The sequence below is a fragment of the Metopolophium dirhodum genome, chromosome 5, assembly GCF_019925205.1.
Source record: "Metopolophium dirhodum isolate CAU chromosome 5, ASM1992520v1, whole genome shotgun sequence".
NCBI lineage: Eukaryota > Metazoa > Arthropoda > Insecta > Hemiptera > Aphididae > Metopolophium > Metopolophium dirhodum.
In genome coordinates, this window is record NC_083564.1 from 36496314 (window position 1) to 36512560 (window position 16247).

Sequence of the window (16247 nt, forward strand, 5' to 3'; positions counted from 1 at the left end):
TATGCATTTTGGTACACGATAGAAACACCACTCTGTATAATTTATATTATATTCTTGTTTGACACGGTTATTTAAGTGATAAAACATTGATTTTATCATTTTTTTACAGAAGAAATCGACTATGTTCGTCTATACGTATACCACGAGACTATTAAGTATTACAAATACGACTATTTCTATGTATTGTATATACTATATACTACACCGATATGTAAGTACCGGCGTAAGAAATCGTTACTTATGAAGTTATGCCGTTATTTCGGAATAATAAAATGTATAATAATGATAAAATGGATAATAATTAACAATATAGATATTGGACACCTTCGTAGATACATTTTTTTACGGAAACGACCTATATAGTGTAAAGTGTATTGTAAATCCAGTCGATAGTTTAGTTTTGAAGACAGAAGTCTCGGAACAGCGACCAAAATAAGCCTTTTGTGTATGTACACAATGAACCACGAATTTTAGAACGCACGCCGTATAGTAATAAGCTTTGATCAACGCGGATATAATGTAGGCAGCCGCCTGCTGTAGTACAACCTACCTAACACGATGAACGTGGTCGTAATTTTTATTTTATTAATGAATGACCCCCGAACAGATCGCTGATTGACGATCTCTGGTGCGCGGACGATCATCGTATTACTGTAGTGTCGTAGTGGTTAGTATTGGTTGTAACTTATAACTCACAAATTACAATAACGTACTATCTATAGACTATTATAATATGGTCAATAATACGCGTAAATGCGTAATGTAATAACAACATTTTGTATAGATGAGAAAATTAACTGTGCGAATGGCGGTTGGCGGTTTGGCGCCATCTGCCGGTCAGTTACGTGCGGTGGCCCGGGGGATTACGTGTGATAAAACGGCGATCGACTTTATTAGTCTCCAAAGAGAATGAGTCATTGCGAACGCTATCAAGACGGAATTTGGCGATAAAAAAAAAAAAAGTAAAAAATAACATTTAAAACAGTAAACATTGCTTTTTACGAATTATAAATTTAATTATTAGGCGTTGGCGAAGAAATCGCTCAACAAGTAGCTAGAACCGCGTCGTTGTGACAATATACGTTGATCGTTTGAGGCGGACACACGTCGTTTCTTCGAAATCATGGCCGCTGTGATGAACAGACCGAAGGTATGTGTTGTGTCTTTTTTTTTAGTGTTGCCTGTCCAGTATAATATCCTAATTTACGACTTGTGTTGCAGGTGGTGGACGAGACCAGCAAGTCGACAATGCGCACCCTCAGCCTGAACGGACATGTAGGGTTCGACAGCATGCCCGACCAGCTAACACACAAATCTGCTCAAAACGGCTTCGTGTTCAACATACTGTGCATTGGTGAGTTTGATTAATATACGATCAGATGACAGACGGACATACAGCGTAATGTTATGTCTGACATGGATTTTTCGTTATGTTTTCAGGTGAAACGGGTCTTGGAAAATCTACGCTTATGGACTCGCTGTTTAACACCAATTTTGAATCCACCCCGTCCACACACAATTTGCCAAATGTGAAACTCAAGGCTCACACTTATGAGTTGCAAGAGAGCAATGTTCAACTTAAGGTAATAATGTTGGGTATTATTATTTTTTAAAAATCAATTATGCCTATTAGACACCTATAGACTCACTTCATAACACATTTGCTTATTATTAACTATTTACAAAAATGGTTTTGTTATAATCTAAAAGAGAAAACCTTATGTGAGCTTTAATTTTACATTCGGTTATTAGTGTAATGGTACACTTGGTTTAAGTGTAGTTCATATATAATCATACAATGCTATACTCATAATAACGAAAACATAACTGGTTTTAATGTTTTTTTAATTCTAAACATAAATCCAGTAAAACTTTTGTCAAATGCTTTAATCTATGTTCAAAATTTGGATGTTTACCAAACTAAATAGAGTTCTAGGTCCAAATAAAAATGTAGGTAGAATAATAATTTCTAAATTTTGTCTAGTTGGCATATTAAACAAGTACCACAATTTGGAGTAGACATTGACAAACTAGTTATTTAAAATTTACCATATAAGGAAATATGAATAAACAATGTCACTTTATCAACTCATTATAGTTGTTAAGTTTTATTGATGTGATTATTATATAAGGTTTTTAATTTATAATAATGAAAAAAACAAATATCACCGTCAATTTAGTTATTTCATTAAACTGTAATCAAGCAAATTATCTAACGTTAACAAATATATATTAATGTCAAATGTATCTAGCAGAACAACAATTATAATAATTATATTATTACTAATGGTGTTTTAATTACATTATATTTATTTAGTTGACGCTTGTCGAGACAGTTGGTTATGGTGATCAAATAAACAAAGAAGACAGTTTCAAATCAATTGTAGACTACATTGATACACAATTTGAATATTATTTACAAGAAGAACTAAAAGTAAAGCGTTTGCTGTCGACATATCACGACACGAGAGTTCATACTTGTTTATATTTCATTTGTCCTACTGGACATGGGTATGTTGTAATCTTGTAAAACTCAAAATTTAATTCTGCGTTTACCGAGTGATTTACATTATGTTAGGTTAATTGAATCAGTAACACAAAGTTTAATATATATAAAACTAACATATAATTTGTTCTTAAAAATAATGGAAGTACTTCATGTATTTGACATTTTTACTGGAGCTGACTAGTGGTGAGATTTGGGTGGTTGTATGTTTAGATGCAGAGTAAGACATGTTTTGGTTTGTTTGCCACCAAAGGAGTATACAATATTTTAATGGTCATCTATTATTTTATCATAATAATATTTACATTTTTTATTGGTATTTTTAATTTCACATTCTATTACACTAAATGTTCTGAAAATATTAAAAATTCAAATGTAATATAATAGATAAATCACTTGGTATAAATAAAAGTCTTGTAAACTACTTATTAATTATTAATATTACCATCTTGTGTTTATAGATTAAAATCAATTGATTTAGTATGTATGAAAAAACTTGATACTAAGGTAAATGTGATTCCAATAATTGCCAAAGCAGATACTATCTCTAAGTCTGAATTACAAAAGTTTAAGGTAAATTATTTTCAGTACAAAATGTTGTCCAAATATGCATGCTACCTACTATTGTTATCTTTTCTGCAGTAATTTTACATTGGTTTATTATGATGTTTACAAATTAAAATTATACATTACCTTAATAATGTAGTAATTTTATAATATTTCCTTCTTAATTTTAACTTTTAACCAAATTGATTAGTGTTCTTTTGAAAATTTAATTTGTCCATGTTGATGTTCAATGCATTGAATTGCATTGCAATTGTGTTTGCTTTTTTTTATATAAAGAAACAACACAATAGCTGGCCATTCATTTTATTTTATAAATCTTTAAATACAACTGAGAAGGTATAAATATTTTTTTAATTGTGTACAATAATATAAAATTAGATAATCTACTATAATAAGCAGTTTTTGTGAACGTAAAGTTTGCTATGTTGTATGTTTATAAGACTGAGACACACTTCCGTTTGTAGCATTTTGTTAATAAATTGCAAAATGATAAATTATATGTAATGATTAAAGACATATTATATAGCCATACAGGTAAAATAAAATTTTGCCTAAAAGGTACCTTTATTTTGGTAGATACCATACTAAACAATAAAACATGCAATAGATGTACCATATTGAACCTTTACTTTATTTTTTAACTATGTCATGATTTCATATTAAGGGGATCGTTGGCGGATAGTTTTTAAGGAATCCGAATTAGGGAATTTTCAAATTGCATGCGTGTGGGTCTTGTAAATGTGTGTGTAGTAAGTGATCATTAGTGTATGTAACTAGAAAAGAAATGGCAAAGCGTTCTCGCAGGTTCACGTACAAGTTACTGTTGTGCGTGTAAACGTTTAACAATTAATGCTCATTTGTATGTACTTTGTTCTATCTTACCGATCGACCTATTAATACGACAATTGTTTTAATGTCTAATTGAGATCGGTCAGTCCACTTCTTAAGATTTCTGATTTAAATTCCAAAAAAACATCGTTTGAAAATTCAAAAATTTTGAAATTGAGAAAAGTGTACTGACCAATCTTAAGTAGACATAATAACAAACTCAAATCAGTTTTAAAAAGTACTATTGCATTACAAGGTCGATAAAAATTGGTATGTTTTGGCTAAAATAACTGTCAGCTACTGACCCCCTGAAGTATAAAAATTAGAATATTAATACATTTTTTAAAAACTTACATAATTTAGACAAAAATAATCACTGAATTGCGATCAAATGGTGTAGAAATCTATGAGTGCCCGACTGAAGATGAGACTGTAGCTGATGTCAACTCTAATATGAATTCTCATGTACCATTTGCTGTTGTTGGAAGCACAGATTTTGCCAAAGTTGCAAACAAAATGGTGCGTGCTCGTCAGTATCCATGGGGAACAGTTCAAGGTTTGTTCAAACAACAGTTCAAATTTTGAAATACTATGTATTTATTCTCTATGGTTTTGCTAACTTATTTTAATTATGTTGACAGTTGAAAATGAATCACACTGTGATTTTGTTAAGCTGAGAGAGATGTTAATTAGAACTAATATGGAAGATTTGCGAGAAAAAACTCACGATAAACACTATGAGTTATACCGAAAAATGCGCTTAGAACAAGTAAAATTTAAATTTAATTAAATGAATCAATGTATCTTGTAAACTATAATATCACTTATTTTTTAGATGGGCTTTAGTGATGTGGACAACGAAAATAAGCCACTAAGCTTTCAGGAATCTTTTGAAGCAAAGCGTAGTCATCATTTACAAGAGCTACAGAACCGTGAAGATGAAATGAGACAAATGTTTGTTGTTAGAGTAAAAGAAAAAGAAGCAGAATTGAAAGAAGCTGAAAAAGAGGTAACTTAAAATGTTTATTGCGTATGTTCAAGAATGTGTTACATTCTGTTACATTTCACCATTGTGGTGGTACAAAGTTTCATGTAATATTCAGTTTGAACTTCATTAATTATGATATATAACTCGGATTCTATCAATTTAATAAAACATTACTATTTGATTAAAATTATATCCAATGTGAACAAATAAACATATAATGTACCAGTAAACTGAAGAATATACAAAATACAAACAATACTCAGAATTCTTTATGACTGATAACTGGAAAAATACTATTAATATGAAATAATATTGAAAAATATTTAAATTGCACTATCTGTTAAAAATGAATATAAACAAATTAATTGTGCAAGTAAATGTATTATAATCAATTAATTCAGTACTTCTATTATATTGTCAACCCACTACTCATAACTCATTAGTCAGTAATTTAAGAATATATACTTAAATTGGCAAACAATAAATATCAACTCAAATTACTGACCCTAAAGTACAATTTTTTTTTAGCTCAGAATTATTTCTAAATATGTTGTTGGGTTAGGTTAATCTGTTTAATATAACATTTAATATTTCTAACAAATGTTGAGTAATGTGTGTGTAAGTATGTTTGTTTCGTGATTCAAATAAAATTAATTATTATTTATTATTGTCATTCATAATTTATTAATTAGTACAATAACATTTACATTAATAGTTAACTAATCATTCTGTATGAGTCATAAAAAGTTTTATTACTTCATAGAATTCTTAATGTCAGAATGTGGCAATAGAGCATTGATACCATATATAGCTGTATTTTGATAAATTGAATAACATAAATAACATGAAATCAAAGGTGATAGGTAAACTCAAGTAATCTTGGTGGTTTTCGTTTAGGCAATTAATTTGTTAGTTTTTTTATTGTTAATTAATAGTTAACTTAAATATAATTATATAATTTTTGATATCCTTGTATTTTATAGTACACATTCAAACTATATATTGCTACATATGTACGTTTTACACTAGAATATACATTCTACTCCTTATTTATAAGTCATAACTTGTTACCATGGTTTCCATTTTATGGGTTTTCTAGCCTACATTCTTAGCTGTATAATTATTTTTAATAATTTATGTTATATTGTTCAGTCAATATTAAACTAATTTAGTCTACTAATAGTATTTTATACACCACTTAATATTTATCAAGTGTTATTTAAATGGGATAACTAATTTAATTAAGTCTATTAAATATCAAATCTTTTGAATAATATTAACTAACATAGTTTATTGGTTACCTAAATTTAATTTTAGTTTTAAACTATATAAACCAAGAGAATAGCAATATTGTCATACATACACAATAGAGTGCGAGTTTCCTTAATTGCTTGACAAACTAGAAAATATTAGTAAAATTAATTGCTGAATAAGTCTTAAGAAGAGTTTTTCAATTGTATGATAATTTATAAGAAGTATAATAATATGACATTTTGAATTTACTTTTGTAGTTTCAAAACTTGCCTTGCAAAAATAATTTTACGCCTTGCAAAATATTCAGGTTTTGATACTTTTTTTATTTTAAATGTGAAGACTATGCATATTGTATTGTATTGTATTGAACTCTAATTAAAAAAAATATATTCTTGTAATAATCGTCCATATGTAATATTTTTAGAGTATTTTGAAATATATTTGTCAGGCATTGTTTAAAGTTAATTTGAGAATAGGAGTTTAGTGCAGCTAGAATAAAGTTTTCCACTTTAAAAAAAAATATCAGAATCTGACGGGTCAATCCTGTAACATAGTTTTTAATAGTTAAAATGGTTTGATTAGATTTTTTTGTTTGATTTATTGTATGGCTCCTTCAATACATAACTTAACTTTACTATAATATGCCTGCATTTTTGCCTCTTAATAAATATCTGTTTGCGACAATTATTGACATAGACTGATTCTAATATAATAAGTTAATATTTGTTAACATTTTCTGATGTAAATATTTTTCTTTTACAAAATCATTACATCGTAATATATATTAGTTGGTTGCATTATGCTAATTTTTGATTAATGTTATATAGGGGATTTTCAAATAGCATCGTTCTACATTATATAACCATATGTTGTTAAATGATACTATTATAGCTGTATAATTTACATAACGTAATAACTTGCAATATTACAAATATTAAATTAAAATTAATTTGCAATTGTTCCTCCTTCACGCTCTGAATAATAATTATTGTTTGATTTTTAGAAGGGTCTCTCAGTTTGCATTATATTCAGCTTTAATTAAAAATGTAGTGTTGTATGCATTACTTATCTCTGATCTATATTTCATGTTCTTTGTTTTAATAAAAGAATGTTTATTTTATTTATTTGTTTTCTAATGATAATTTAATGACTTATGAAAAAAATGTTTCATAGATACAAATTATAAATCATTACAACTTAATAACTACCAAGTACATAATGTACTTATTAGAAAATGTTTATCATACTAAATATTAGTATATCATTATATAAATTACAATATGTGTATACACATTACACATAAATCATATTTCTATTCAAGAATTTTTACATTAAATAATATAAACTTATGAATTGCAGTTACATGCCAAATTTGATAAACTGAAACGTGATCAAGATGACCAGAAGAAGAGGTTGGAAGAACAGAGAAGAAAGTATGAAGATGATCTTATGGAGTTCAGCAAAAGGAAGCAGCAGTATTCTAGCATGGGACATCATACTCTCACTTTAGGAAAGAGTAAAAAGAAATAAATATTCTCTCTAGACGAATATGGTAAACTATTATTATTTTAACTTTATGAAATAATCATATATATTATCATAAATTATTTTACTTTTATTTACTAGACTAATATACACTTATTAATTTATCTATTCTATTAATAGATACTGATTAATGAATTTATACTTACTATTTTGTGTGAGATTAATCAATCAATGTGATTAATAAATAAATTGTAGATTTTTGGAATAAAAATTACATTTTTAACATTCCAATAGCATAAAATTTAATGTATGCATAAAAAACAAAACTATTTTATAGTTATTACTATTTGCTACAATAATGTTTTATCACAAAAAGTACCTATATAATATTGTTACATGCTATTATTGTATCCAATTCTTAATATATGCTATTTCCTTTATTTTAATATGAATAGGGTTTATTGGATATAAACCTCCCCGTGGCTATATCTAATTATTTTTATACTCCTTTATTTGTTATTATTTTACCTTTATAAAAATAAATCAAAATCCATAGTTAATAATTTATATTAAATTATATTTTTTAGTCTTATGATAAAAAATATAGTGGACACCACAATTATTTTTGCTTGTGCCAAATTTTAAATGAATTGAAATTAAAATAGTACATGTTTGTCTTCCTAAATATTTTTTCTCTACAAATTATAAAATAAGTTTTAATCGTATGAACTATTTCCATTTTTTTTATTTTGTAATTGATTTTTTTTAAGGTTGTGTTTTGATTTTTATGGGCACATTTTTTTCTTCAATTGTTTGTGTTAATTGCTGTATTGTTTGGTTGGGAAAAGTAAGATTATAATTGTGTAATTTGGTTTTAAAAATACATTTTTTTACGTTTATATGTACCTAGCAAATAAAATATTTATGTTATTATCAAATCTTAAAGTTTTGAATGGTCTAATATTTGCATTTATGTACATGGTAATTGGTATTTTGAATATGAAATATTTTATTTATCTTAATACCAATGAACTATTTATTCTCAGCTGTTTATTTAGAATGGTACATTTTGTGTTGTATAAATCTGTAGTCCTTATTTTACTTAATAATACTATGTACTTGACCTTTTATTTTTGTCCTATTTCATATAAAAATATTGTATACTTATTAAAATTTGTATTCAGATTATGTATAGATTTTGTCTGGTGTGACCTTGATAAACATTTTTACAAAAACAACAATATCTAGACCATTTACTGTCCTCGTTCAGAAACCGTGTAAATTAACTACTATCAGCTTTCATATTATATGCTTAAATTAATTTGTAAACAAATACTGTGACTAACTAATGTGTTGAAAACTGATTTAGATATAGCAGTTTGATGGATTTTGTTATATCATCGATGTGTGTAATCTGTAAGCACTAAACAGTAATAATATTAAATTATGAAGGGTTAAGTTTATTATGTGGATAGTGGATCCAGAATTCCAGAATGATTTTATCATGTGTGCTGACCATAGGCGCAATTTGGGGGGTGGGGGTCTAGAGAAGCTTAGCCCCCTCTAGTTTTATTTAAGCCCCCCTAAGTTTTTAAATATATTCGTTCTTAAATCCACCTAATAAAAAAAATTATCCAATTAAATATGGAATTTTTTAGCCAACTCGATAATCAGTGTACGTATGTTGTCTAATAAGTAATAAGTAATAATTAACATCAATTTATAGAATATATAATCAATTGTTGTTAATATAAGTTAGTTTTAATGATATGAATATAATATGATAAATCATTGAATAACAGCTTGAGTATAGTATTGTTCTATGAGTATAGATAACCTGCTATCATAGTAGTAACACGGGTGAAAATATTATTATCGAATATAAGCTATGTTTAGAATATGGAATTTACGGAGATGTCATCTGTATATATAAAACGGTAAGCTAGCTGACTGATATATCAAAGTACAGCACAAACCATTGGATGGATCAGGCTGACATTTACTATACAGATAGCTATTATGATGTAGGCGTCCGCTAAGAAAGGATTATTGGAAATTCAACCCTTAAAGGGGAAAATAAGGGGTCTTTTTACCTATGAGGAAGATAATAATTGATACGCATATTTATGCATAAAGATAGATTTTCAAATGTTTCTGTGACATATAAAGAAAAGGACATTTCTGGTAGTATTAAAATTAAGATAAATTAAATAAATTTGCTATGTCTAATCACTGTTTGCAATTATAAGATTTAACACATGGTAACTATGTTATTTTATTTTTATAGTTACAAAAAAATAATTAATTATCATTGAGTTGTTGAGTACTTGAGTTGTATATTATTGTATTTCATTTATCAAGTATTTTGTTTTTACTGTTGAGTACCAAACTAAATGTTTTTGTAATATATTACTACCGTAAAAATTATAACAAGTGGTGAGGGGGTGCAGGGGGGAGCCCCAGCGGGCCTGTATTGATTTTATAAATTTAGCCCCCTCAAATCAGTTGTCCAAATTGCGCCTATGGTGCTGACTCATAGACACAGCCCGTGATATGGGCTATACCTCCATAGTAATATTGTTTTAAAATTTGAGAATAATAACTGAAGAAAAAATTAAACCTGATTAAACGAATCATTTTTGTGTTGCTGTCCACGAGAGCGTCTTAATTATTATTAATATCAGGGCGGCTTGCCATGACAGTGTGACATTTTTGCGGAATGGGTCTTGTACATTTTTTAATAAACCAAATGAAAATTTAGTAATTGAATAATATATTTTCATAATAGATCATAATATATGAATGCATTATATATTTATATCTCCATACTTGATAATTTTTGCTAATTTAGAAATAATAAAACCTACTCACCATATCATACAAAATATTTTTGAATATAATAAATATTTTAAAATGTCATAATAAAAATGGTACCTTCTTGTCCCTTGATAATTCTGATAAAAAATTGGTCGTTTTCAGTAATTCTAATTCTACTATAAATTATTATAGGTACACTATAATACAAATGTATCTAAATTATAAATATATAATAGTTATTATTTGTCTTAATGAATATACCCCATGAAGGGTAAATTGTTGAATTTTTTTTATATTCCATCATAAATTGACTTAGAAAGGGGACTGAGACCCAATCATAATATTATGTTCATTATAGTATAGTACCATAACTAAAACATTTGATATAGGTACTTAGTTGTCAAATTTTTGAAATGTTGATCTAGAAAAAATGTACATAGTACATACATGAATGAGCTTGACTTTAAAGTTTAAACAGTGTATTGTACCTCACTCCTCCCTCATTCACCTCTCTGCCTGAGGACGTCCATGACGTATAATAGTCTGGAAAGTCACAATATAATTTATATATCGAAATGCCAAATGGTAAATATTTAAAGTTGCTACCTACTATACACATTATCCATCAATGTAACCAATAAATCGGTCAAGGTTCGTTGCAAATAACTGCTCTAATCTAATATTTACAGAAAAAATCGTGCATGTACCATGCCCACGCAGCTGACATTGTGAGCGACAACCTTGTGGTTAAAAACAGAAAAAAATGTCTCCCATACACAGCATCTCGAAAAAAAACTGAACAAAACCTCACGCCTCACACAACTGACAAGTTGTAGGTAATAAATTCATCCGTAGCTATATATTTTAAGAAGAATATTATTCCGTGGCTGTTTTAGCGTATGGGTTGGGTGTGCAGCTGCCCACCAAAATTTCTGGTGTTCTTATTGAAAAGTTAAATAATATACTTATTGGCTAATGGCAATTACTAAAAAAATTAAGGGGAGTTTTATTTGCAGTTGAGGCCTAATTATAAAATGTACTGTTGCCCGTATGAATATTTAGTCCACAAGCGTAGACACCCTGAAAACTCCTGAAGCCTCCCCCTAAATATTATCTAACTTAACCTCTTAAGTATAGTACACTATGTTAATACATGTTTATTTATATTTCTAGTCCCCCCCCCCCCAGTTTTGTAACCAAATTTACGTCTATTATTTAGTCCTAGAATCACGTGTGACATTTATAGTATTTGGTGTACCTATCTATATATGCATATACAGTATAGGAAATTGAAATGCAGTAGGTATTTTTTTTACTGGTATAATCAGATTACTTCCTCAAAATAAAATGGTATGTAGTTATGTAGGTATACATTACCTACTTGAAACGTGACGCCCGAATTATTTTATGATTATTTTTATTGAAACGATTGTGACTTTCAAATGTCCTTTAATATTTACAAAGTTTATTAGGATTGTAGCCTGAAGGTGTAATGTTGGACGTAGGTTGTTTTGAAGTAAAAATTATATACATGTAATAAATAAATAATAATTATATACTATACATATTATATTATACCTAGCCGATTGAGATTTAATAAATCGCGATCGGAAAGTCTGTGTATGCATTTCTTTATATAGGTACGGAAACGATATCAAATTAAAATGTTACCTACATAGGCCGAAATCGATCTATATGAATCACAGAATGTCAGAACCTATATATAAGCTAACTAGCTAACTATATCTGTGATATGAATCAATCTGTGTTGACAACTTTTCAGAAATCGATATTCACCTATATTATATGATATATCTATTATCTACTCTTACGTGGCTACATGAGGAAATACTTTATTAGTGGCTAGTGCGCAGGACTAAAATAGTTTTGAATTTAGATACATGTTAGTTTTAGAACAGTGCAGTTGCAGTATAGGTATAAGGTCCTCAAGTAAGGACTATATTAATATAGTCACAGTGGCTGGTTGAACTTTTTTTTTCTTGACTCACATTTAATATTTTTACACCAACCACCCTAAAAAAATTTTCACTGCTCTCCAAAAGGTGAATTCATAGTTTTTTAGTGGATAAGTTATGTCAGTTATAGGTATTTAATTGGTATACATAGTAAATATTATATAACCCTGTATCACCCCTGAACCAATTAATAATTGTACTTATATTACATATCAATATATGCATTATATTTAGAAAACATTATATAATAATACATTATATTCTAAATGTTAAGTATTAAATGTAATATTTTCAACAATAATCTAAACTAAAAATTAAATTTAATGATATTAATTTAAAAAAAAATTCATGTGATACCAGTTTGTACTTTGTATGCACTAACCTGTAGTTATTGAAAATTTCAAGATAATTTCTTATTTCTTACTTATTTTAACGGTTTAAAGTCAATTGTGAAAATTGAGTGAATATAATAAAATTAATTAATGTGGATACATTATTAATATAACCATGAACCATGATCCTCATGAGAAAAAAAGTTAACCGGCTCCAACTTAGTAAATTTGAATATTTTTTTATTGAAATAATTGGAATTCTTTTAAAATAAAAGTAAATACCTAATAATTTTATTGTTGATACATAATTACCTAATATATTTTTATGATTCAATATCTTATTGTATAAAAGTTAAAATAGGTAGGTAATATATTTAAAAGAAAACAGAGACGGGAGCAAATTCAATTTAATGCATTTTGCATAATATAAACAAAAGTTAGGTATTTTGTATTTTAGATACATAAGTTATAACTAGTGCTAGGATTTATACGTAATAAAAAACCAAAATTAAGTACATTTATATGTAATTAAAATGGCCAAAATCTGTAGTATAAAATAAAAAATATGTAATAAGAAAAATTTAAAAATATGTTGACGTGTTAAATTAAAATACAATTCTAAATCATTTTTAAATAATGCAATTCATTGTTTTTAATTTCTAATCAATACTACTACACTACTACTACTACTAAACCACCAAAATTGTCAAAATGTACGAAATATGTAAAATTAAAGCAGACATTTTACAAATTATGAAAAAATATGTAAAATTATATAAAATAAAATATTTATTTTTTATCTTTTTTATTGCAAAACATGTGAAACGAATCTATCATTTGCAATAAATAATTTATCATGTTTTAGTAAAAATATGTATTTACATACAAATCCCAGCCCTAGGTTTAACTGATAAGTAGTTCCTGGACTTATAGGCAATAAAAATCTATAACCTTTGTAGATTCATATTATAATTATTTAAAAAATATGCAATATTATTATGTTTTTTACAAATTGTATTAAACTACGATTTTGACCAAAAATATTAAACCATCTACCTAAATAGTGATGAACTGATAAGTCATGAAGACATTAAGTTACTTATATATTTAAAAAAATCCCTTTAAATTAGGTATCATAATATTTCTGTAAATTTTGAAATTAATTGTAATACTTTAGCACTATTTTGGGTAAAAAGTAAAAACAACGTAATATTTTGTTAATAGAACTTATAAGTACTTACTTAAATGTAGTGAAAAAAAGATTTTATATCTTGCGTTCGTCCTGCACCATTTTTAATGTTATTCAATTTACAAGCCTTTAAATGCTTGTTCCAATTCCATAAGTTCATTGATGCCTTAATTTTACCACACGCACATTTTGTTTCATTTTCATCCATACCATATATTTTAAATGTTTACGTTTTAACTTTAAAAAAACACAAGTTTATCCACTGTAAGTTGCAACTGCCAATACTGCAGTAAAACTAAACAGTATTATTATAAACTTCAAAATGTATAAAAATTGGGTACTACGTGGTATCTCGACTAGGTACTTTAGGTTCACAACCGTGTTATCTCGATTACCAAAATATTTCCAAGACTACCTATTATATGATCAACCGTGTTATTTCGACTACCGCAGTAAAAATATATAAAATATATAGGTTAAATCTATTCTGAATAATAATATAAATCTATTTTGAAACACGATAAAATGGCATAAAAATGTGTATACAAAAAATTGTAATAATATAATATAAAAAATAAATAAAAATGTAGTTAATAATTTTTTTGAGGAGGAAAGCAGGTTTTAATATCCATTAAAATCTTATTAAACGGTGGATCGTTACCAAGGTTTTGTCGCCAAACAAATTCAGTCAGGTATGAATCTAGATGATGGCGAGCTGTTCCCGTATGGTTTTTGTTTCGCCACTTTGCCGATCCCCAAAGGCGTTCAATTGTTTGGGTGTGTGCTCCTGTGGTTGGGTCAACAAAATTGATTGACAGTATAGTGATGGAAGCCGGATGATTTTAATAATTCGGTGTTAAGTTTTCTTATAATTATAAATAAGTCTTTAAACATGATTCAAAAAAAAATTTGAAATTAATCATATTGTGTGAATACACATTACAAACTTCAAACTAAAATGTCCAGAATCTCAAACAGAAAAAACTATTCAAAATATTTAGTTCGTTAAAGAAGGATTATTCGTATGGCACCAGGTTATCAATGTTTAAAAATTCAGCTAGAGTTAAAATCATAAAAAAAATTTGAAGGGAGGTGTCGGCGCCCTCAGGCAAATGCGTTTTAGAAAACAAAAAAAAATTTAAAAAAAAAATATTATTGTAGGAATACACATTACAAAGTCTATACCAAAAATTCAACTAGTCACATAACTAAAAAAAAATTGAAGGAGGGTTTTGGCGCTTGCAGGCAAATGCATTTTAGAAAACAAAAAAAAATTTAAAAAAAAAGAATATTGTAGGAATACACATTAAAAAGTCTATACAAAAAATTCAACTAGTCACATAACAAAAAAAAAATTGAAGGAGGGTGTTGGCACCCGAAGGCAAATTAATTTTAGAAAACAAAAAAAAATGGAAATTAAAAACTTCAAACTAAAATGTCCAGAATCTTAAACAGAAAAAAACTATTCAAAATATTTGGTTCATTAATGATGGATTATCAAAGTGCACCAGCTTATCAATGTTCAAAAAGTATATACAAAAAAGTCAACTAGAGTTATAAAACAAAAAAAAAAATTTGAAAGAGGGTGTTGGCGCCCGCAGGCAAATGCATTTTAGAAAACAAAAAAAAATTAAAACAAAAATATTATTGTTGGAATACACATTACAAAGTCTATACAAAAAATTCAACTAGTTACAGAACAAAAAAAAAATTGAAGGAGGGTGTTGGCGCCCGCAGGCAAATGCATTTTAGAAAACGAAAAAAAATTAAAACAAAAATATTATTGTAGGAATACACATTACAGTCTATACAAAAAATTCAACTAGTCACATAACTAAAAAAAATTTGAAGGGAGGTGTTGGCGCCCTCAGGCAAATGCGTTTTAGAAAACAAAAAAAAATTTAAAAAAAAAAGAATATTGTAGGAATACACATTAAAAAGTCTATACAAAAAATTCAACTAGTCACATAACAAAAAAAAAATTGAAGGAGGGTGTTGGCACCCGAAGGCAAATTAATTTTAGAAAACAAAAAAAAATTGAAATTAAAAACTTCAAACTAAAATGACCAGAATCTTAAACAGAAAAAAACTATTCAAAATATTTGGTTCATTAATGATGGATTATCAAAGTGCACCAGCTTATCAATGTTCAAAAAGTATATACAAAAAAGTCAACTAGAGTTATAAAACAAAAAAAAAAAATTGAAAGAGGGTGTTGGCGCCCGCAGGCAAATGCATTTTAGAAAACAAAAAAAAATTAAAACAAAAATATTATTGTTGGAATACACATTACAAAGTCTATACA

The 16247-nt window shown here is 27.5% G+C and overlaps 1 protein-coding gene across 1 annotated transcript; it reads left to right on the forward strand.

Moving 5' to 3' along the window:
- The first annotated feature begins 898 nt into the window (after window positions 1-898).
- Window positions 899-8816, forward strand: LOC132944240 (septin-2-like). The gene is made up of 9 exons (XM_061013483.1): window positions 899-1150; window positions 1222-1354; window positions 1441-1583; window positions 2318-2511; window positions 2968-3079; window positions 4265-4457; window positions 4543-4670; window positions 4737-4910; window positions 7503-8816. Exons 1-9 carry the CDS (start codon window positions 1124-1126, stop codon window positions 7671-7673), a joined length of 1275 nt encoding a protein of 424 aa, XP_060869466.1. The 5' UTR covers window positions 899-1123; the 3' UTR covers window positions 7674-8816.
- The last annotated feature ends 7431 nt before the right edge of the window (window positions 8817-16247 follow it).